Source organism: Anabrus simplex, chromosome 3 (genome assembly GCF_040414725.1).
Source record: "Anabrus simplex isolate iqAnaSimp1 chromosome 3, ASM4041472v1, whole genome shotgun sequence".
Lineage (NCBI taxonomy): Eukaryota > Metazoa > Arthropoda > Insecta > Orthoptera > Tettigoniidae > Anabrus > Anabrus simplex.
This window is the reverse complement of record NC_090267.1, coordinates 199413333-199436351: the sequence shown is the minus strand read 5'-3', so window position 1 is coordinate 199436351 and position 23019 is coordinate 199413333. Positions and strand designations below refer to the sequence as shown.

Below are 23019 nucleotides of genomic sequence, written 5' to 3'. Positions count from 1 at the left end.
ACAGACGTAAAAAGTGGGCATTTGGAATCTCCTGTAAGTGTAAAGAAACATAGGTGATTTGTCTTTGGAAACTCCACTTAAGGGGAACTAAAAAGGGGTGAAATTTTAAAATGAGAATTTCTACAGTATATTTCAAAAAACTTAACGTGTTACAGAAGTGAAAAATGGTAATTTTTTTATTCTATTAAAAATAAAGAAAAGTGTATTTTTAGTTTTCGGAAATACAACTTGGGTAGTGGGGAGGGGGGGGGGGGTAGTGACTGAAAATGGTGTTGAATACTTTTAATTAGGCTACTGATATGTAAAATATGAAGATGTTACACACGTGAAATTTTATTTTTGGAAACTGCTTTAAAAGTAAACAAACATGTATTCTCGGAAAATCCAATGAAGGGGGTTTGGAGGGTTAAAGGATTGAAAAAATTAGTTGACTTAATTGCATGAGAATACATACATCTAATAAAAACTAAAGTTGTTACAGACGTGAAAATTGGTATTTTGATCTCATTTAAAAACAAAGAAAAGCGCGTTTTGGGGGGAAACAATCTTGCGGGGGGGGGGGAGTGAAAAGGAGTTGAATTCCTTTCATGAGAACACATAAATAAAAAACTGAAGAGGTTAGAGTGGTGATAATTGGTATTTAGAAGATCCTTTACTATTAATAGAACAAGTACTTTTTGCCTTAATATCACTTTGTGAGGGAGGGGGGGGGAGGAGTGTGAAAGGAAGTTAAAAAAGTGAATTATTTTTAAGGGGATACTTATAACTCAAAACTGAAGGTAATCAACGTGAACATTGGTATTTTGAATCTCCTTTAAACATAAATAAACACGCCTTCTTTTAATTTTTTGCGGGGGGGGGGTAAATAAACTTAACGGCGGTGGGGTGTAAAAGGAGGTGAGACCAATTGATTTTACTGATCATAATGTACTTATAAGGAGCCTGCGTTGCTCAGGCGGCAGCGCACCGGCCTCTCACAGCTGGGTTCCGTGTTTCAAATCCCGGTCACTCCATGTGACATTCGTGCTGGACAAAATGGAGGCGGGACAGGTTTTTCTCCGGATACTCCGGCTTTCCCTGTCATCATTCATTCCAGCAACACTGTCCAATATTTCATTTCATTTGTCACTCATCGATCATTGCCCCAGAGGGGAGCTTCGGCAGCCGGCACAATTCCTATCGTCGCCGCTACATGGGGCTTTATTCATTCCATCCCTGATCCAGTCGAATGATAGGAAACAGGCTGTATACTTGCGATGTACTTATTCTGATCATAAACCGATCATTTTTAATCTTTCCTGGGTTCTTTTTCAACAGTCATATTTTCCTTCGGAGAACGTTCTTAGATTAGAGTAGATTCTCCTGGCATATAAATAAAAATTTAAACACATTTGAAATAAACGATAGGAATGAGATTGGCCGTCAAATTGTTCACCTCTATAACAAGGTCAATAATACACGGAGGTATGTCATTCGTATCGCCAGAAATTCCGCACACTTGCCTACGCGCAACAATGGTGCTGGTCACATTGTCAGCAATGACAATGGCAGCAGATGTAATTTACCGCCAAGTAGCGGTCCTGCATATTGCTGTGGGGTCCAGAATATATAATAATAATAATAATAATAATAATAATAATAATAATAATAATAATAATAATAATAATAATAATAATAATAATAATAATAATAATAATAATAATAATAATAATAATAATAATAATGTTCTGGACCGTCGTCACATGTGCGGACCACGCTGGAAACGGGTCCTGGACGGCTAATGACGAAGAATGCAGTCCGGCCGCGGGTTCAGTAGGCTACCGCCAAGGCACTCAAAACGACACCACGACAGATCCCCTGAAGGATTTGAACCATATTAAAAATGCTTATAGGGAAAGATGGCAAAGATTTAGGGACCCAACTAACTGGGTGGAATACCTGGACCTAGCCCGGGAAGTACGAAATCGATTGCTGGAAAGAAAGATTGAAAAATGGGAGGAAACTTGCCATAATCTATTAGAAAACGAGTCAGGTCGCGAATTTTGGCGGATTCTCGCAGAAAACGAGTCAGATCGCGAATTTCGGCGGATTATATATCTAAAACAATAAGCATTCAATTATAAATTTCAGTATAATACCGTAGCGAAGCACGGGTATCTTGCTAGTTCTACATATAATATCTCCTGTACTACTTATAAATATAGTCAACTGATATACAGTATGTGGAATTACTTCAAATGATACTATACAACTGGTATAAGATTAAACTTTACATTGCATTTATTTACTTTTTTTTTACCCATTCTAGAACCTAAGTAGCATAACGACCTGCTGTGTCTTAACCAGAGCCCCTTTTGCCACCACTTTTCAGAGTTCCTGAAGGGCCTTCACAGCAACCCTAGCGGTCCCAGGGCCCTCGAAGTCCCCACTGTACTTCACCCCTACTGGCAGTCTCCTACTTTTGCTGTCCAAACTCCTTAGACCATGGGATGGAATTAATTTATTCACACACATTTTTTATTTACATTAACCTAGACTGGTCGAATGCCCTCTAACATTTCATTTATTTTCTCTGTTGTTGTTTATTCTCTTCTTGAATATCTGTACAGATTTTGGAAAAGGATCAAACACTACCCCTGGTAAACTGTTCCACTCCTTCATACCCTTCCCAATGAATGAAAATTTACCCCAGTGGCTTCTGCTAAAATTCCTTCTAATTTTATATCTGTGGTCTGTCCTGCCGATATAACTATTTTCCAACTGAACCTCTCACGGATATCTCCCCATGCTTCTTCTCCTGTATAGGCTCTATATAATCCTATAAGTCTAGGTTTCTCCCTTCTCTTACTTAAAGTTTCCCACCCAAGTTCCTTTAACATTTCTGATACACTACTCTTTCTCCTGAAATCCCCTGTTACAAATCTTGCTGCTTTCCTCTGCACACTATCTATTTCTTTTATTAGGTATTCTTGGTGAGGATCCCAAACACTGTTTGCATATTCCAATAATGGACGAACCATTCTTAAGTAAGTTTTTTCTTTTAATTCTTTATTGCATCCTTTAAGTAGCCTCATTATGACATGTAACGATCTGTATGCTTTCCCAACAATGTCATCAACATGACCCTTCCAGTGCAAATTACTTTCAAATCTCATACCTAAGTATTTGCACTTGCCATCTTTTGGGATAACTACCTCATCCAAAGTATATTCAAATTCAGTTTTAAAGCTCCTGTTTGTAAAAGTTGTAACAGTTGATTTGCCTCCATTAACATTCATATTATTTTCTTCAACCCATTGTTGGATACTTTCAAGGTCTCTTTGTAATTCTGAACAATCCTCAATGTTATTTATTTCCCTATAAACAATTATGTCATCTGCACACAATCTTATTTTTGATGTTATATTGTTCCCTAAATCATTTGCGTATATTAAGAAAATTAAAAGACCGATTATACTACCCTGTGCAATTCCCTTCCGAACTTTCTCTTCTTGCGATGCATTATTTCCTACTTTGACTTTCTGAACCCTTGAATTTAGAAATCTTTTTATCCAACGTGTAACCCTTACGTCCAGTCCTATTCCCTCCAATTTCTTTAATAATATTCCATGTTCCACTCTATCAAAGGCTTTGGAAAGATCTATGGCTATGCAATCTAACTGGCCTCCTGAATCCAATTGATTTGATATGTCCTGCTGAAATCCCACCAGTTGTGCTTGACAAGAAAATTTCTTTCTAAATCCATATTGGCTCCTCATGAACCAATTTTTATCATCACATATCCCTCTGATGTGCTTTGCTATTAAACTCTCCAGTATTTTACAAACTATACTGGTCAGACTGATTGGTCTGTAGTTCTCTGGTTTCCTTTTATCACCCTTTCCTTTATAAATTGCTATTATTATAGATTCCTTCCATTCCTTTGATATTACACTATTATTTAAGACATAGTCAAAGAGAAATTTTAAATAAGGCACTATGTACCACCCCATTGTCTTTGACAGCTCCCCAGTAATTTGATCACTTCCTGGTGCTTTTCCTTGCTGAAGCAGTTGGATTTCTCTGAAAATATCTTCTTTTGTGAATGAGAAGCTTCTTGTTTCCTTCTGTGTCTCTCCCTTTCTATCTTCTGTTTTGGTTTCCAACTCCTGACAATCATCTACTGAATCTCGTGAATTCCCACTAAAGAGGTTTGCTTTTTCATTATCTGTTAAATAGTGTTCACCCCCTTCTCCCACCATTGTACAAATTTGGATTCCTTTTCCTTTTTGAATCCTGATATATGAATACAGCTTTTTCCATTTCCCTTTGTGGTCATTGCCCTCTTGAAGTATGCCATTCGTATATTTCTCTTTTGCTTCCTTTTTCAGTCTATTCAGTTCCCTCATTAGCTGTTTTCTAGTTTCTCTATTCTCCCTACCCTCTTTGATTCTCCTGTTTACTATTCTACATTTTCTTTTTAATTTTCTTATTTCCCTTGTATAATAAACAGGTTCTGAGGTCATTTGACCCTTCTCTCTTCCCAAATGATTCCTTTAAATTTAGCTCAAAGTGTATCCACATTACTCCCTTCACTTATCCAACAACTGAATTATGATTTAAGGTAAGTCCCAAATTCATCAACTTTAGTTTTTCTGTACAATTTCTTGTCTTGTGTGACCCTCTTATTAAGCCTTTTTGGTACCAGTTCTACATCCATTATTACAGCCTTATGGTCACCTATTCCTTCAATTACCTCAGTTTTATCAACAATTTCCCATGGTTTAACCAAGAATACATCTAGTAAGTTTTTGAGACGAGTTGGTTCTTGTACTAATTGTATAAATCCTCGCCCCCAAATTAACTTATTTGCCAGTTTCTGTTCACTGGCTTCACTAGCAGCTCCATTCCATTTAACTTCAGGCAAGTTTAGATCTCCTCCAATTATTACCATATCATTATTATTGTTTTTATGAGTATAATCTATTATTTTCTCAAATATTTCCATGTCTCTTTCCTCTCTTCCAGGCCTGTATGTTCCTATAATTCCTACCTCCTTCATATTATCACAAACTAATTTTATTCCTAATATTTCATCCCTTTCATCGGTAAACCATTCATGTGAACAATAAGTTTCCTTCATCAGAATAAACACCCCCCCCCTCCCTTTTTATCTCCTCAGTCTCAACGGTAGACTGTGTACCCTTCTGGAAATACTTCTCTATTACCCACCCCTTCTCTCAACCACGATTCCACTCCTATCACCACATCAATCTCATAAGATTCCATCAATGTACCGAATTTTAATTGCTTATTTACTATACTTTGACAGTTTACCAAGAGTAATCTGAGACCCCCTTCCTCCCTAAAACTTGACTGTTGCAATTGGGTAACTTGAAATTCCGTACTTTCCTGAGTTTCATTTTCTAGTTGCCTGAGCCAGCTTGAAGTACAGCTGGCTCTTTCTACTAGTTTTCCTGGTCAGTATTATAACTCAAGGGAGTTGCCTGTTTTACAGTACCGGTATATATCTTAAGATTAATAGAACAATATATGCTATCTTTCGTTTACCTGAATTGTTTAGATGGAGGCCATGTTTTGTATAACAGTATCTCTCAAAACTGCTGCATTTAATAACCTGAGTATTCCGAAATGGTTTACAAATTTTAACAATATCTGTATTGACCTTGTCCACTTCAATGTTCACACACGAGTCTCTACTCAAGTCATGCCTGTGGGGCACGTTCACTACAACGACGTTAGTTTGGGTCAGCTTCCCTAGTGTATGTTTAAGTTGTGATCTTACATTCTTGGCGTCGTTGTGAGCTACGTTGTTCGTCCCACCGATGATAAGTACTACATCGTCGCTCCCTAAGTTCCTAGTTGCTTCTTCTACGTTTTCCAGGACACTGCTGATTAGAAGCTCCTGGATATATTTCTCCGGTTGCTGCTATTATTCTCGTGGTTTATCATTCCCGCAATTCCCCTTCCTTGGCTATCACCAAACACAGCTACCTTTGCTGATTTCATCTTTATTCCAAATTTGATCGGTTTTAAGCAGATCCGCATTAGTTTTTGCTATGTTCCTATAGTTTCCCTGGTGAATTAAAAAATTTGGGGGTTAAGTTATTGATCAAGCATTTTTTCAAAAAACATGTCTTACCCTTTATTTTGAGATTTCAATAAAAGTTGCCTTTCTTGTCTGCCTGGATGGCATTTCCATTACAAGATATTAGTTATGTTATGTACTGAATAGGAGGCCATGTTATATTTTCCTTTATAAAGTGTAAACCGTCAATAGGGAATTATTCGAATATCTTGTACTGCATTTGCTTGGATTTCCTCCAGTTCTTGAATCAAGTAATTCTGGTGGGGGTCCCATAAAATGGAACCATTCTCTAGTTGGGGTCTTACCAGAGACTTATATAATCCCTCCTTTACATTCTTAATACAAACCCTCTGACGGTATTTGAAGAGTTTAAAGGAATCTGAGTACCTGGGGATGGACTCATCTAATCAAAGTCAACTTTCCAACAACGTCATGCCCCGTTGATTGTAATGGAACATCGCTTTAGATTTTGCATGTGCCCGCAATCTCTTGAGATCTGCGTGATTTACGGGAGCCATATCCTGGTGTGAGACACGCTATCTGCATCGGTCTGCCATCTAGCGGCATTCTCCGTACTCAACTTGTTCTCGTGATCTCCGACCTCCGTGGATATCTATGTACACCGACCGGTCTTTGTTTTGATTATTGGAGTCCTTGTTGAAGGTTGTTGACTAAAAGATTCCAGTCACGCAGTGATAGTGGTACGGTACACTACTCTCCTTGTGCGAGTCAGTGGTGCGCGGTAGTGATAATCACTTGTGTTTTCGTTCAAGTGTGGTGCGGGAGTGACAAGCAATGGAGACCGACAGTGGAGGAACGTCGGCGGTAACCGGGAATTCCTTACGAGTGGAGCGTGAAATTGTCGTACCTATGGAAGAGGAACCCATAACTAATTCATCTAGTAATACGACACGACAGCAAGGTTCTCAGTCAACTGAGTCTGATGTACAGAGGCGTAATACGGAAGTGGTAGACCGTTCTAATTCCGAACAATCTAACAATCAATCCGAGGCGTCCCAAGTGGCTTCTACCCCGGAATATTATAATCGCTTTCATCATGGACCTTTCTTTGTATTTGTTGAATCTATAAACGAGCAAAACATCGGCAATCTACACCCTATGGCACTTGGTCGCCGATTTTATGAAATTAACTCAATGTCAAATCGATCCAACGTAAAGGACGTAATCGACTACAAGTTACTTTCCATACGGCTTCTCAAGCAAACGCATTTTTGAGTAATCCTATGCTTGAAACCCTCAAAATTAAAGCTTACATTCCATCCTCACAAGTGTTAAGAGTAGGCATTATTCGGCGCTGAAAAAATTTTATCGAATGATGACATCTTACAGTACCTGGAATCCGAGGCACCAGTTAAAAGCGTGCAAGGACTTAATCGCCGTGCAATTCAAGATGGAGAAACCCAATTCCTTCCTACGGGTTCAGTAAAAATTGTTTTCAGATCACAAACATTACCCTCCCATGTCGCCTTATATAAGGTGTACATGGAAGTTGAACCTTACATCTTTTCACCCATTCGCTGTCGCAAATGCCAGCGCTATGGGCATACAATTCGACAATGTCAAGCGAAAAACGCTCGTTGTGGGAAATGTGCGCAACAACATGAAACCCAGGCGTGTACTGAGCAGTTTACACAATGTGCGTATTGTAAGAAAAACCATGTCACAGGTTCTTCAATTTGTCCTGAACATAAGTATCAGGTCACCATTAAAAAATTAATGAGTACTGAACACATATCTTTTCCCGAAGCTAAAGCCCGAATCGCCCTTCCAATTTATCATTCCGAGCAACAAGAACTTCAGTTCCCTCCTCTATCGTCGAATCCCCAATCCCCTTCGATTCCAAACCCGCGTAAGCGTAAGTTCACCCAAGTAATCATGCAATCTCCCCCTCCTACACCTGAACCCGGTTTCGACCGACAAGGATACATGGCCATTCTGCGAAACGAACCTTCGGTTCCAGTACATTCGATCCCGTCAACGAGTGCTATGCAACAACCTCTGCAACTAGCATATCCCTCAAGTGCGCCCACATCTGCTAGGCAGCAACCCTCCGCAACCTCTCAAGATATACATTATCCTCCTTCCAAGGAACGCCTTCAACAAGAAATCCAGCAATTGCTGGTAATGTTAATCCAAAGTATGGGTCATGAGCCTCAACTTCACCATGTATTATATAAGCTACGAGACTCTATCATGAACATACTAGCATGATTTCTTTACTCCAGTGGAATTGTCGAAGTGCCGCCTCTAAAAGACATGAGTTACAAATATTGCTGAATGAAACACGAGCTCAATTTATCTGCTTACAAGAAACGTGGTTTCAACCGCATTTCATTTTTCGATTACGAGGTTATCAAGTTTTCCGACATGATGGTAACGGCTTTGATGGATTTGCCACATGTGTTCATACTTCCTTATCAGTTACACATTTCTCTTTACAATATATCATCCCGCACACTTATGCTGTAGGTATAGTACACCATAAAACTTGTTTCATAAACATCTATTGCCCTCCCCACATTTACATTACTCAGAATCAATGGATGCATTTTTTTCAACAATTGACACATTTCAACATCTTTTCCTTCTTGGTGATTTTAATTGCCACCACACTGAATGGGGATGTATGGTGGATACAATCAAAGGTTATAATTTACTTACTACTTCAACTCATCAGAATTTGTTCCTTTTAAATGACGGCTCCCCGACCCGTTTAACTCCACCTGGATCTCCATCCAGCGCAGTAGACCTTACTTTCTGCCGCACAACTATGGCCCCTGTCACCACCTGGCATACATTATCTGATACTCACACTAGTGACCACTTCCCAATTCTCATCACATATGGTATTCACCCACCACATTCCCAGTTTTAGACACCCTCCTTTATAAGTAACGTCCGATCTTATAGAAATTTCAATGTTTCTAACTATCAATCATACCTCAATTATATTTTGCAGCAGAAACACAAGTCCCTTCTTTCCTTTTCCCTCTTACTCCCTTATTTAACCCAATATTTAAACATACACTGACTGACAGAGCAAATGCAACACCAAGAAGGAGTGGTTCGAAAGGGATGAAAGTTGGGGGAAAAACAGAGACGGCACGGACGAATAATTGATGTGTATTTCAAACCGATATGCAGGTTACACAATGCGCACGGCATCGACTCAGTAGGATGTAGGACCACCGCGAGCGGCGATGCACGCAAAAACACGTCGAGGTACAGAGTCAATAAGAGTGCGGATGGTGTCCTGAGGGATGGTTCTCCATTCTCTGTCAACCATTTGCCACAGTTGGTCGTCCGTACGAGGCTGGGGCAGAGTTTGCAAACGGCGTCCAATGAGATCCCACACGTGTTCGATTGGTGAGAGATCCGGAGAGTACGCTGGCCACGGAAGCATCTGTACACCTCGTAGAGCCTGTTGGGAGATGCGAGCAGTGTGTGGGCGGGCATTATCCTGCTGAAACAGAGCATTGGGCAGCCCCTGAAGGTACAGGAGTGCCACCGGCCGCAGCACATGCTGCACGTAGCGGAGGGCATTTAACGTGCCTTGAATACGCACTAGAGGTGACGTGGAATCATACGCAATAGCGCCCCAAACCATGATGCCGCGTTGTCTAGCGGTAGGGCGCTCCACAGTTACTGCCGGATTTGACCTTTCTCCACGCCGACGCCACACTCGTCTGCGGTGACTACCACTGACAGAACAGAAGCATGACTCATCGGAGAACACGACGTTCCGCCATTCCCTCATCCAAGTCGCTCTAGCCCGGCACCATGCCAGGCGTGCACGTCTATGCTGTGGAGTCAATGGTAGTCTTCTGAGCGGACGCCGGGAGTGCAGGCCTCCTTCAACCAATCGACGGGAAATTGTTCTGGTCGATATTGGAACAGCCAGGGTGTCTTGCACATGCTGAAGAATGGCGGTTGACGTGGCGTGCGGGGCTGCCACCGCTTGGCGGCGGATGCGCCGATCCTCGCGTGCTGACGTCACTCGGGCTGCGCCTGGACCCCTCGCACGTGCCACATGTCCCTGCGCCAACCATCTTCGCCACAGGCGCTGCACCGTGGACACATCCCTATGGGTATCGGCTGCGATTTGACGAAGCGACCAACCTGCCCTTCTCAGCCCGATCACCATACCCCTCGTAAAGTCGTCTGTCTGCTGGAAATGCCTCCGTTGACGGCGGCCTGGCATTCTTAGCTATACACGTGTCCTGTGGCACACGACAACACGTTCTACAATGACTGTCGGCTGAGAAATCACGGTACGAAGTGGGCCATTCGCCAACGCCGTGTCCCATTTATCGTTCGCTACGTGCGCAGCACAGCGGCGCATTTCACATCATGAGCATACCTCAGGGACATCAGTCTACCCTGCAATTGGCATAAAGTTCTGACCACTCCTTCTTGGTGTTGCATTTGCTCTGTCAGTCAGTGTATTTCATCCGTGTCGACCATTAAACGTGACGACCCATCCACAGGAATATGAACTAAAATGGTGGGATAAAGAATGTCACGATCTTATTCATAAGCGCAAACAATTATTCAAACAATATCGCCAATCAATGACGCAGCAGCATTATTTTCAATTGCGAAATCATATTGCGAAAACAAAGCTCGTCTTTAATGCAAAAAAACGAAAAGCTTGGCAATCTTTTATTTCTCAATTAACTCCACAACTTCCTGCAACGAAGTTTTGGAACGTGATCCACATGATCACGAGAACTTTCCAATACCAAACTTCTTCTGCTTATCCACGACAAGTTCTAGAACATTTTTTATGCACCCTTGCCCCTGTTACAGTAAATCCATTCTTTCTACCCACCTCACAGAATAATTCTTACTCTTTTTTTTCCCTTTTGAATCTAATTACATATAATGAATTACACTCTGTATTATGTTCCGTTATTAGCTCATCACCAGGACCTGATGCAATTACTTATCAAATGCTCAAGGCCTTACCCTCCCATGTCCAAATTTATTTACTCAAATATTATAATAGTATTTTAGAGACATTACATGTACCAGCATCATGGAACGAGTTTTTCATCACACCCATTTTGAAACCAACAAAACGACCTTCCGAACCTGAAAATTTCCGAGGCATAGTTCTGGGATCGTGTATACGCAGTCTTTTTGTAAAATCCTTATGAAACGAATGGCGTGGGTATTGGAATATCACTCGCCATTACCCAAGTATCAGTTCGCCTTTCGACGTGGTAATAGTACACATGACCCTATCATTATTTTCTTACTCGACATCTTATTAGCAATATGGCGAAAACAATCTATCGTGGCAGTTTTTTTGGATATTAAAGGTGCCTACGATGCTGTGTTATTGCATATCCTCTGGGAGAAATTATTTAGTGCTGGATTCCCCATCCAATTCCTTTCTATTTTAAATCAACTATTTACTAACCGCCGGTTAACTATTAAATCTCCCCAAGACACAATTGATAGCCGTTACACATCACAAGGTTTACCACAGGGTTCGATACTCAGTGGAATTTTGTTTGCCCTTTACATGAAAGAGCTCGAATCTCTTGTGATTCCACATGCTCGAATTCTAGCTTACGCGGATGATTATGTTATTTATTGTTCTGACTCCCATATTGACCGTTGTCGAGCCACAATATCTCGGGTTTTAAGTTTAGTTTTTCAGTGGCTAACGGCCCATGGACTTTCACTTTCTATACATAAATGTGCAGCGATGATCTTTACACATAAACGAACCTTTGATAAAAGCCCTATTTACTTTGATACTTATAGCATTCCCTTGGTTTCACAATACTTATATTTAGGAATATATATCGATCAAAAACTCACATGGCAAACTCATATACGGCATCTTATTAGGAAATCTGATCGTTATATCACCATCTTACGAACGGTAACGAAACGTGCATGGGGTGCTGACCCCTTGTCAGCACTACAGCTGTATCATGCAACCATTTGGTCCATACTTGATTATAGCGCCCACATTATTGGTTTAACCTCTAAACATAGTTTATTAGCTTTGGATCGTCTCCAATTTTCAGCACTACGTATCAGTGTGGGTGCCCTCCGCACAACACCAACTAACGCTTTATTAGTAGAAACTACGGAAGAACCACTGTATATTCGCAGGATAAAACTTTCCAAAAAATTCCTACTTAAACATATTAGTAGAACGAACTCCCTTATTGTCCCTAAATTACAATTATTATATGAATATTATCAACAGCGTCCTCCTCCCAATCATCGGTATCCCGCCATATATATAGCTTATGCTGAAATCCACCATCTTACTGAGACTATACTTCGTACACCACGCGTTAATACGTTTTCATACCACTATGATATTCAAACATTCCGTCCTTCTATTATCATTGCCCCTTCTGATGCATCAAACCAATCAATGTCTGCACCTTATCCCACATTATACGCTCATAAGAAATTTAAAAGTCCCATAACCTCATCAGATTACCACCTATTTACCGATGGGTCAAAATCAAATACTGGAGTCGGAGCAGCATTTTACGTTCCACAACTACACACTAGCTTTAAATATCCGTTATCTAATAATTTAACTATCTTTACAGCAGAATTATATGCCATATACCAAGCCCTCGTATATGTTCAACAGTTGCAATCCAAAAAAATAAATATATTCAGCGATTCTCAAAGTGTTTTACAAGCTCTGCAATCACTCGCCCCTCATACAAATACATATGTCTACGAAGTTAAGTCTCTTCTATTTCGACTTGAAACATCCGGTTTTGTTATAACGCTAATATGGATTAAAGGGCAAAATCGGCACGTAGGCAACGATATGGCGGATATAGCAGCGAAAGACGCCAGTGCAGATACCGCGAATATATTACAAATCAAAATTCCGATTCCCGACTTCTTTCCACATATCAAAACTGCAGCTCAACACACATGGTGCACACAATGGCGATTATCTGCTCGTACGAAAGGCCAACATTACTATCAAATTCAACCGAGTATTCCCAAACTGCCGTGGTTTGCAAATGGTACGTATACACGACGTCACATTACCAATATCATCCGACTACGTTTTAATCATGCCTTAACCCCAGTATATTTAACTCAATTTCACATTACGAACGACCCAACTTGTTCCTGCGGAGAATCTCAGGGCGATAGTGATCACTTGTTTTTTCATTGCCCCCAATATGCACATCACCAGGCCATTTTAATGCAGAAATTACTTAAAGTTCACGTACCTTTCCCTACACGACTTTCAGTTTTGTTGCATCAACCTTCGCCTACGATCATTACTATTTTAAACGAATACCTTGATAACACTCACATCAAATTGGAATTATGATCTAGTTTTTCAGTTGTTTTGTTCCGACGCGTTTGTGAGGTGGCACTTCTATATGTTCCTGGTGAGTGGATACTGTATCAAGGTTTTTATTACTTTCCGATCTTGTACAGTGTAACACGTTACTCCTATTCCAGCTTACTAAGTTATTTGTGTCTCTGCTCAGTACCGAATGTAATACTTCCATGAACCTACTTATACCCGATATAATATTGCTTCTTTAAGTGCATCTATCTACGTGTGATCATGCTAAAATCGGGCATTAGTGATGTAATCGTGTGCTTTTGTGATATAAGTGTAATATATTAATGGTCTCGTGACTGGGAAAGAATTTATTGAATACCAAATAAATATCCGCAAGACAAGACAAGACAAGACTAAAAGACTGGATCTCATCGCTGCTGGTGAAAAAGGATATTGAAAATTAAGTGAAGAAGAAGCAGGAGTCATGGTGTTCGACACTGGGTGAATTACTCGCCATCCGGCGAGAACCAAAATGTCTGCATTTCCTTTTGTTTTCTTTATTATATGTTCGGCGAGACTGCGAGTATTGATAACCCTAAAGTCTTGATCTGGGGTCTGGATTCATCTCAAGAAATGCATGCTAACTGAAAGTCGAATTGTTTTGGTCCTTCGAAGCGGGAAAATTCTAAATTATATCGTGCATGATCTTTCTATAACCAAGGATTTACATTTGAATATGTTTCGACATGATGTTACACTTCGTAATAACGATATAATTTAAGTTATTGGGGTTTTCTTTAATGTAAAATGTTGGCTATGTTTACGCCTATTAATTATTTCAAAACGAGTTATGTTGTACTTTTCATCTTAAAATTCAAATGAAATGTAACTGCTAAAATCTGATGTTATTGACTGTGGCATCTAAATAGTATTTTTCAAGCCTTATATTATGGGTGGGTTTATTCTTATTGTTTTCGATTTTTGTGTATGTTAGCAGTTCATTCTGGAAAAAGGTTAGTTAGTGAGAAGAAAATGGTTCATTTGACTTCCTTGGTTGTTGATGGGCAGCCATTTGCCTTGGGTCATGTGACCCGGTTACTATGACTGCACTTGTAAACATAACTGTGATGGGAGCTCTCTGTTACGAGCTAACAGCTGACTCTCGTTGTCTGTCGTGAGTATTATTTGGGGTTGACAAGGATATGATGTTGATTGATTTGGATGATCGTGAAGACTGCTGAGTCAACCGCGGGATCCGTGTTAAGAGTTTAATGTTTATTTCCTTTCACGTTTCGTTCTTGCTAATTCTTAATTTGTGAATTAATTCTATTTCTCTGTTTGCCCTTGATGGAACTTATTCTGAGGAGATATTGCTTGGAGTTTACTCTTCTATAACCAGTGATTGTCTCATAAGGAACCGTTTTCTCCTCTCGTGCTGCAGTCAAGTTTTACCTTTTGCTGCATTAATTTACTGTAATTTACTAGCTGTAGTTATGGGATCCCAAGGTCTGTTTAAGGGTTTTCTTACTTTTTACCTTTTTAAAAGGGCGATCTCGCCACATTTTATCTTTAATTTTTTTAAAAGAATTATCTTAATGAAAGACTTTTAAACGTTTCTTTTCCAATTAAATTCCTAATTTCTTTCAAATCGTTGTTTTTATTTTAGTCAGTAATAATTCATTTTATTTTCTGGTAATTTATTTTTTCTTTTTCCACCTGTCCTCGGTGGGCTCTAGTAATCTTCCACGTGTTGCTACGACCTTCTATTGGGAATTTCCCTGTTCTTACTGCCCTGGGTCGTGCAAATACTATCGTGCTATACCTCCTTGAAAGTACGCGATAACCCTAAATACCCTCATAACCATGTGCAGAGATCTCTACCCTTTATTTATAATCTCATTTATGTGATTACACAAATCAAGATATTTCCTTATATTAACACCTAGGTACTTACAACGATTCCCATAAGGAATTTTCACCCCATCAATGCAGTGATTAAAAATGAGAGGACTTGCTTGAAATTCACAACCTGACTATTAACTCCGTTTATCACCATACTATCACCTACCGTCCATCTCATTAACATTATTGAGGTCATTTGGCAGTTGCTCACAATCTTGTAACTTATTTATTACTCTATTCAGAATAACAAGATCTGCAAAAAGCCTTATCTCTGATTCCACTTCTTTACTCATATCATTTATATACATAAGAAAATATCAAGGTCCAAAAATACTGCCTTATGGAATTCCTCTCTTTATTATTATAGGGTCAGATAAAGTCTCGCCTACTCTAATTGTCTGCGATATATTTTCTAGAAATGTAGCCACGCATTCAGTCACCCTTTTGTCTAGCCCAATTGCAATCATTTTTGCCAGTAGTCTCCCATGATCCACCATATCAAATGCCTTAGAGAGGTCAATCATGATACAGTCCATTTGATCTCCTGAATGCAAGATATCTGCTATATCTTGATGGTATCCTACAAGTTGAGCGTCAGTAGAATAACCTTTCTAAACCCGAACTGCCTTGTATAAAACCAGTTGTTAATTTTGCAAACATGTCTAATATAATCTGAAAGAATGCTTTCCCAAAGCTTACATGCAATGCATGTAAAACTGACTGGACTGTAATTTTCAGCTCTATGTCTATCACCCTTTCTTTTATACACAGAGGCTACTACAGCACCTCTCCATTCATTTGGTATAGCTCCTTCATGCAATCAATAATCAAATACTTCCTACTTCAGATAAGGTACTACTCGTATATCGCAACCCATTGCCTTTAGTATATCCCCAGAAATCTTATCATTTCCAGCTGCTCTTCTAGTTTTCCACTTTTGTATCTTATTTTAAATGCTGTAGTTATCATACATAAATTTTGATACTTCTTTATTATTAGCAAATACAGTAGAGGCAATACACAACACTCAGCAAGATATCGAGGGACAGCTATTAGAGCCCTCTCTAGCGGATGGACCTGAGAACTACTGATTCTGTCATAAGAGCACGTGTAATTAGGTGTGAAGTTTCTGGTGTTATTTATGCATTTTCAGTGAGTTGGGATAATTAAATAGTAGTGTGTATCATTCCTTGATATCTCCTCTCAACATGAGGGGAAAGACATATGCTGTGTTTGGCTGCGGTAACTATGAAGTAGAGAAGAATGCGCAGTCTTTCTTCCATTCCCCTCGTGACAAGAAAATGAAAGTAATATTGTGTTTGCATATATATTCTTCCAGTGACAGAGATTTTTATAGTACTTCATAATCTTCTGACCTGCTTGACCCATATTTTAACAGGCTTAAAATATAATAACCTTATATTATTGTATAGTGCAGCAGTTAACCTCCAACAACTATGTGTTGTTGTAGGTGTAATCTGTGGGTTTGATTTAATTCAGGAAAATACATATGCATATGAGTGTGGCAGGTTGTGTTCCAAGTTACCCCATTTGGAATGGCATAATGCGTTGTCAAGCACTGAAAAAATATAGGTGATTTAAGAAATTTCGTTGAAACAATATGATGATGCAAATTTGCTTTACACTAATGTAATAGCATTATGACAAGTATTGCTTATAGGAAAAGTTTGAATGTTTTTGAGGCTAAATTTATAGATTTTCTTTCTGTTAGTAGGCTTCAAGATACAGTAAAAGCAAAATTGTCCACCTCTTAAATGTAAATTCATTGAATCATGTGTGTAAGGAATGTGCCGATATTTGTTGACAAGTGTTTTAATATGATGATACAATATTTTTAAACGAGAAAAAAGTAAAATCTAGCCGTGAACGTTCAGGCAGGAATTCTAAAACTAAAAAAGTAATGCATAAATGAAAGATCAAGCCCTTTCACAGCAGTACATTTCACATCTTGATTATATGTCTAATTTCAGTCTTTAAATGATAACCTGTTAAATAATTCTTCATTCATTTATCCAGAATTGCATTAGCAACTTTGAAGTTAATATCTTAGTAACACTTTCTTTCTAGACGTAATTTATTTATCCATTTCCATATATACATTTCCATTGATATTTGAATTTAGCGCAAATTTTCAGGTCAAGCCACTAGGAGCGCCAATTGCGACTTGTCTCATGTTTTAACAAGGCTAAATCCGGAATAGTCATGTATTGTCTCTACTGTGCTTGGTATTAGTCACCCTTCTATCTGGACATTAATCTTGTAATCAACAATCTTTACATACTGCTGACAGAATACTTCTGTCTTTTGAAAATCCTCACATACACACTCCCCTTTTTCATTAATGATTCCTAGAATGTCCTTCTTGCAACCTTTTTCTGCCTTAAAGTACCTGTACATACCCTTCTATTTTTCACTAAAATTGGCATGACTGGCATTTATGATTGCCATCATAATTATCCTTAGCTGACCTCTTTACTAGATTCAATTTCCTAGGAAGTTCCTTCAATTTCTCCTTATTTCCACAGCCATTTTTAACCCTGTTTCTTTCCAACCTTACTAGAAGAGCAGTCAAAATCATTATCATCCTCATCACCACTGTTCTCATTTGCATTAAGAAATCAGTTGGTGAATGATTTATTGTACCTTCTAAAATACTACCATCCTCTACCAAAATCTCTGCTACTTCATGCAAACTGAGCCTGGAAAGGTAACGAAACAACTGACATAACACCTTCTTACCATTGCACATTGTTGCCAAATAGAAATGTACAAATTCTAACTGGTTTTAATTACACAATATGAACAATGTTGAAACATTACATTTATTTGATAATTTTACAAAGTATCCATTCACTAAAATAATTTGTATAAATAAACAAGTTTCAACACAGCATATTAAGATTATAGCCTACATATCACTGTAAGACATGTGGACTCTAAATAGGCTTGCTTCCAACTCAGTAACTTGAACTACAATGGACAGTGGAAAGAAGTAAACACATCTGTTTATTCAGCACTACCAAAGCTAAAATACAGTATATACAACAAACAAACCCCATGGCACTACAGCCCTGAAGGACCTTGGCCTAGCAAGCGACCACCGCACAGCCCGAAGACCTGCAGATTACGACGTGACACATGGTTACTGCGACGAATCCTCTCGACGGTTATTTTTTATTTTCTTAACCAGTTCGCCATCTCACTGTCAGATACAGTAGCTCCTCAATTGTAATCATGAAAGTTAAGCAGACCTCGAATTAACCCTCAGGTCCAGGTAAAAATCCCTGATCTGCTTGGGAATCAAAACTGGGGCCTCTGGGTGAGAGGCAGGCATGGTACCCCTAGACAGCTTGGACAGTGCTAAAATACATAACAATGAAAGTTTCTGCAAGTCAATCATGTAAGTTTCCTATCAGCCCTGTAAGGAAACTTTTACATAACATACAGAATAACTTGATCATAGGAATGCTGCATTACATGGAACCTGAACTATAAAATAGGAAAGGCTTTTTAATTAAAATACATAATCAGAGGCCAGGATTCAAACCAAGACTGCCTTAGAAGCCACTGATGTTATAACTCAGATACCATGTCCCAGAATATAGAATATCAAACCAATTGTCCTTACTTTCTTACCTGAGGTAGTGGGCTAGTTGATTGTTGTAAATGTAATCCTGTGATCGGCACCACATTAGGCAGAAGTGGCCGAGGATAATCCAAGGACCAATGGTTGTAAACGAGGAGGAGACTCTTATTCCTATCGGTCTCAGCTACTGGAGGAGGTGCTGAGCCGAAGTACTTCCTCATGACCTTTTCTTGTGCTGGTATCACTTCGTAGTTCCAGTAATAGTTCATCCACAATTTAGACAAAGTGCTGTACATTCTCTCCCAGAAAGTCATGTGGTCCGAGAATGGGTTAGCCCAGTCAGGACTGAATGCTGGATGATCAGGATTTCCAATCGTCCACAGGGTAGGGCTGGGAGATCCCTGGGAGAAGACACCGACAAGAGGAGGGGACCCCACTTTGTGATAAAGACCATAGTAGCACTGGTACGTATGAGGTTCATATATCATCATATCAAATGTCTCGTTGTTGGTCCTATAACACATAAAAGTTAACTTAAGTTCTTAAGTTCTCTGTTGTGTACTTAAGAAAGGGAATACTGGAATCTTTTCAAAGAGTAACATAAACTTTTAAGGAGCAGTCAAGTGAAACTTGTCCAGGTCTGCTTATTGATAAAACCAACAAGGTGAAATGGGGTAAGTGTTAACTGCGTTGGATGGTATCCTTCCATCTCAATCGTTGTCGTCCACGGCCTCTTCTTCCTTGGATTTGCATTTCCATCACCTTTTTTGGTATTCTTTTGTCGCTCATTTGCTTTATGTGCCCAAACCATCTTAGTCGGCTCTTCTCTATTCTATCATTCATTTTTTCCACTCCAATTTCTTCCCGGATTTTCTTATTCCTTATTTTGTCTCTTCTACTCTTCTGTATCATACTCCTCAAGAACTTCATTTCGGCTGCCTGTATTCGACTTTTATCCTCTTGTCATTGTCCAAGTTTCTGCTCCGTAAGTTGTTATGGGTACGTAATACATCTTGTACATATTATCCTTTGCTTCTGTTGGCATATCTTTGTCCCATAACATGTTTCTTACACTATGATAGAAACAACTTCCAGTTTGAATCCTTTTACTAATCTCAGCATCCAGTGGAGCATTCTCCATTAATTCACTCCCCAGGTATTTAAAGGTTTCCACTAGTTCCAGGGGCTTGTCTGCAAGTCTAATCTGATCTTTCCCTTCTTTCTCCCCTCTAGTCATAACAAGAGTTTTACTCTTTTCTACACTTATTTTCTGCCATCTATCGTAGCAATTACTCTACTATGAGGCTGATAACTTGCAGCATATATGGCGGTTGATTTCCAAGTCCAAAATAGAAGCATCTAGCCACACTTGCAGATGATTGCATGGATCTGGAAGACAAAACTGAATCATATTTTCATTGGAAAAAATGAACTTTGTAAACAATGATAAGGTATCGATCCTGAAATATCGAAATATTAAAAAGAAAAATGAATGATAGAATAGAGAAGAGCCGACTGAGATGGTTTGGGCACATAAAGCGAATGAGCGACGAAAGAATGCCAAAAAAGGTGATGGAAATGCAAATCCAAGGAAGGAGAGGCCGTGGACGACCACGATTGAGATGGAAGGATACCATCCAACGCAGCATTATAGAAAGGAACCTGGACTGGGACACAGTGTTGGAGGAGGAGTGGTGGAAAGATCGAAGAAAGTGGAGAGGAACCATATTTGCCCCTACCCGGCTATAGCTGGATAAAGGGAAATGATGATGATGACGATGATGATGATGATGATGATGATGATGATGATGATTAAAAAGAAAACTAAAAACTGAATGACAGCTAACAAAAATACAAATGTATAGATAAAATGTAGATCATTCACTGTTAATCCGAGCTTCTTGCGGAAGGAGCTTGTACCCTTAAAGCAGTTTCCTCTGGCCTCAAAGAGAAGACACTTCACTTCCCGTGTATATCCAATAGTATTATAGCTCTCACTTAAGCGAGGAATACATGGGCAACAAGCAACTTTCTTCTCCTCGTCCACCAGTGATTCCTGCTGTGTGCTCATTTCAAAGCATACTGTGGGATCTAATAGAAGACAGTTCTTTTCCTTGAGGCTGATAGCAATAATATCCTCACGCTTATTTGAACCATCTTCCGCGATACAATGCACTTCATCATACACTTCCCATTTTGCTGTCCATAGAGCAAGGAAATATGTAATTTCAGTTGTCTACCTTGGTCAGTACATTAAATGTTGAACCATAATTGCCTTGATTAGAATGTTGATTAAAACCACGTTAGAGATGTGTGTTTCAGACCTATTGGGCCTACTTCAGCCTTGAATAATAATAATATAAAGTTTATAGAAATGCTCAAGAAAACATCACACTAAAAGTCCATAAGAAAGGATATTGAAAGGTTTCAACTTTTTGTAATAATCTTAAGCCATCTCTTTTCAGTTTCAACTCAGTTAATGCAGTAAAAGCTGGAGTAGAGACAAAAGAGAGCATCATTAAGAAAAGTTCCAGATTTGAAGTTCGAGTATTTAAACAGGAATAAACCTAACTATTTATTTCAAAATATTTCAATGTGGTTTGATAGAATCTGATGATATTCCTTCAATAACAAAACATGTCTTCTATTTTAATTATGTTGTTTCTTTTTCAGGTGTGATACTGTTACTGTATATTTTGTCTTTCAGGTACTCAGGGTTTATAAATTTATATAAACAAAGTTAGTTTCAGCCTAACAGTTATAAAAAGAATGTTTCAACTTGTCATAATATAAAAACACAATACCAAAAATCATAAATAAGGATGTAGGGCCTATAAAGAAAACACTTATTCTTGAGGTCTTGTTGAAAAGTATCAACAGCATCAGAAATATCACGCACTAGAAAAGTAAGGAATTCGACAATTAGAAAGAAATGAAATTAAAAACTATGTTGTCATTGTCAACACACAAAACAAAAGAAACATAGCAAAAACATGAAAATGATAGACTGCCAAGCAGGTCAACTGTTGATCGCAGCAAGGTGGAGGAAGAGGAAATCGCGAGAGGAAGAAATTTTATGAAATGACGGGAAGAGTGGTGACTTAATGTTTTATCATGAAGGATTATTAATGTCTCGAAAAAATGTTAGTGTGCTGAGCAATTTCACTTACATTGAAAATAGGATTAATCCTTTGATCTAAATAGATGAAAATATTTTCATAGATGCTCAGAAATTTGTCCTTAATTTCTCTATGGAGAATTAATTGATCATTGTCAATGGATGCGAATTCATGATGGAAATCTGACATGTTCATTCGAAGCTGAAAATCGATTGCACTTTTTAGCATTAACATGTTCCTGATAACGGATATTGAAATTTCTACCAGTTTGTCAATGTAGCTTGAAGTGCAGTGTTGACACTTGAGTTTATAAACATATGAATTGATCTCAGTTGGAATATATGCTATTCTTGTTGACTGTACGTGTGTTATAAAAGATGTTGGAGTTAGTATTCTGAGTTTTGAAAGTTATGGTAAAATTTTGCTTTTTAAATAGTGTGGTGATATGAAAAATTAGTTTACGGTATAAGTGAAAGAGTATTTCTTTTTGTGTTTGGTTCCTTAGTAAGGGAAGTGGAGGATTTAATTTTATTTTATGAATTCTTTCTTTCTTTCTTTCTTTCTTTCTTTCTTTCTTTCTTTCTTAATCTTTCCAACCTCCAGGGTTTGTTTTTCCTTTGGGCTCAGTGAAGGATCCCATCTCTACCATCTCAAAGGCAGTGTCCTGGAGCGTCCAAATTTTGGTCGAGGATATAACTGGGGAGGAGGACCACTACCTTGCCCAGGTGGTCTCATCTGCTATGTTGAACAGAGGCCTTGTGGGGGGGATGAGAAGGAAGCGGCCGTGGTCTTAAGTTAGGCACCATCCTGGCATGTGCCTGGAGGAGAAGCGGGAAACCACGGAAAACCACTTGGAGGATGGCTGAGGAGGGAATCGAACCCACCTCTACTCAGTTGACCTCCTGAGGCTGAGTGGACCATTTCCAGACCCATACGACTTTTCAAATTTCGTGGCTGAGCCGGAAATCGATTCTGGGCCTCC

At 39.0% G+C, this 23019-nt stretch overlaps 1 protein-coding gene across 2 annotated transcripts in view; it reads right to left on the bottom strand.

The window, feature by feature from the left end:
* The window catches only part of LOC136866144 (UDP-glycosyltransferase UGT5), a 165672-nt gene that overhangs the window by 60176 nt on the left and 82477 nt on the right, over window positions 1-23019 (bottom strand). For both annotated transcript variants that reach the window (XM_068226636.1, XM_068226635.1), the window contains exon 4: window positions 18969-19431. In XM_068226636.1, the coding sequence (XP_068082737.1) occupies window positions 18969-19431 (463 nt within the window). The remainder of the gene's footprint in view (window positions 1-18968; window positions 19432-23019) is intronic.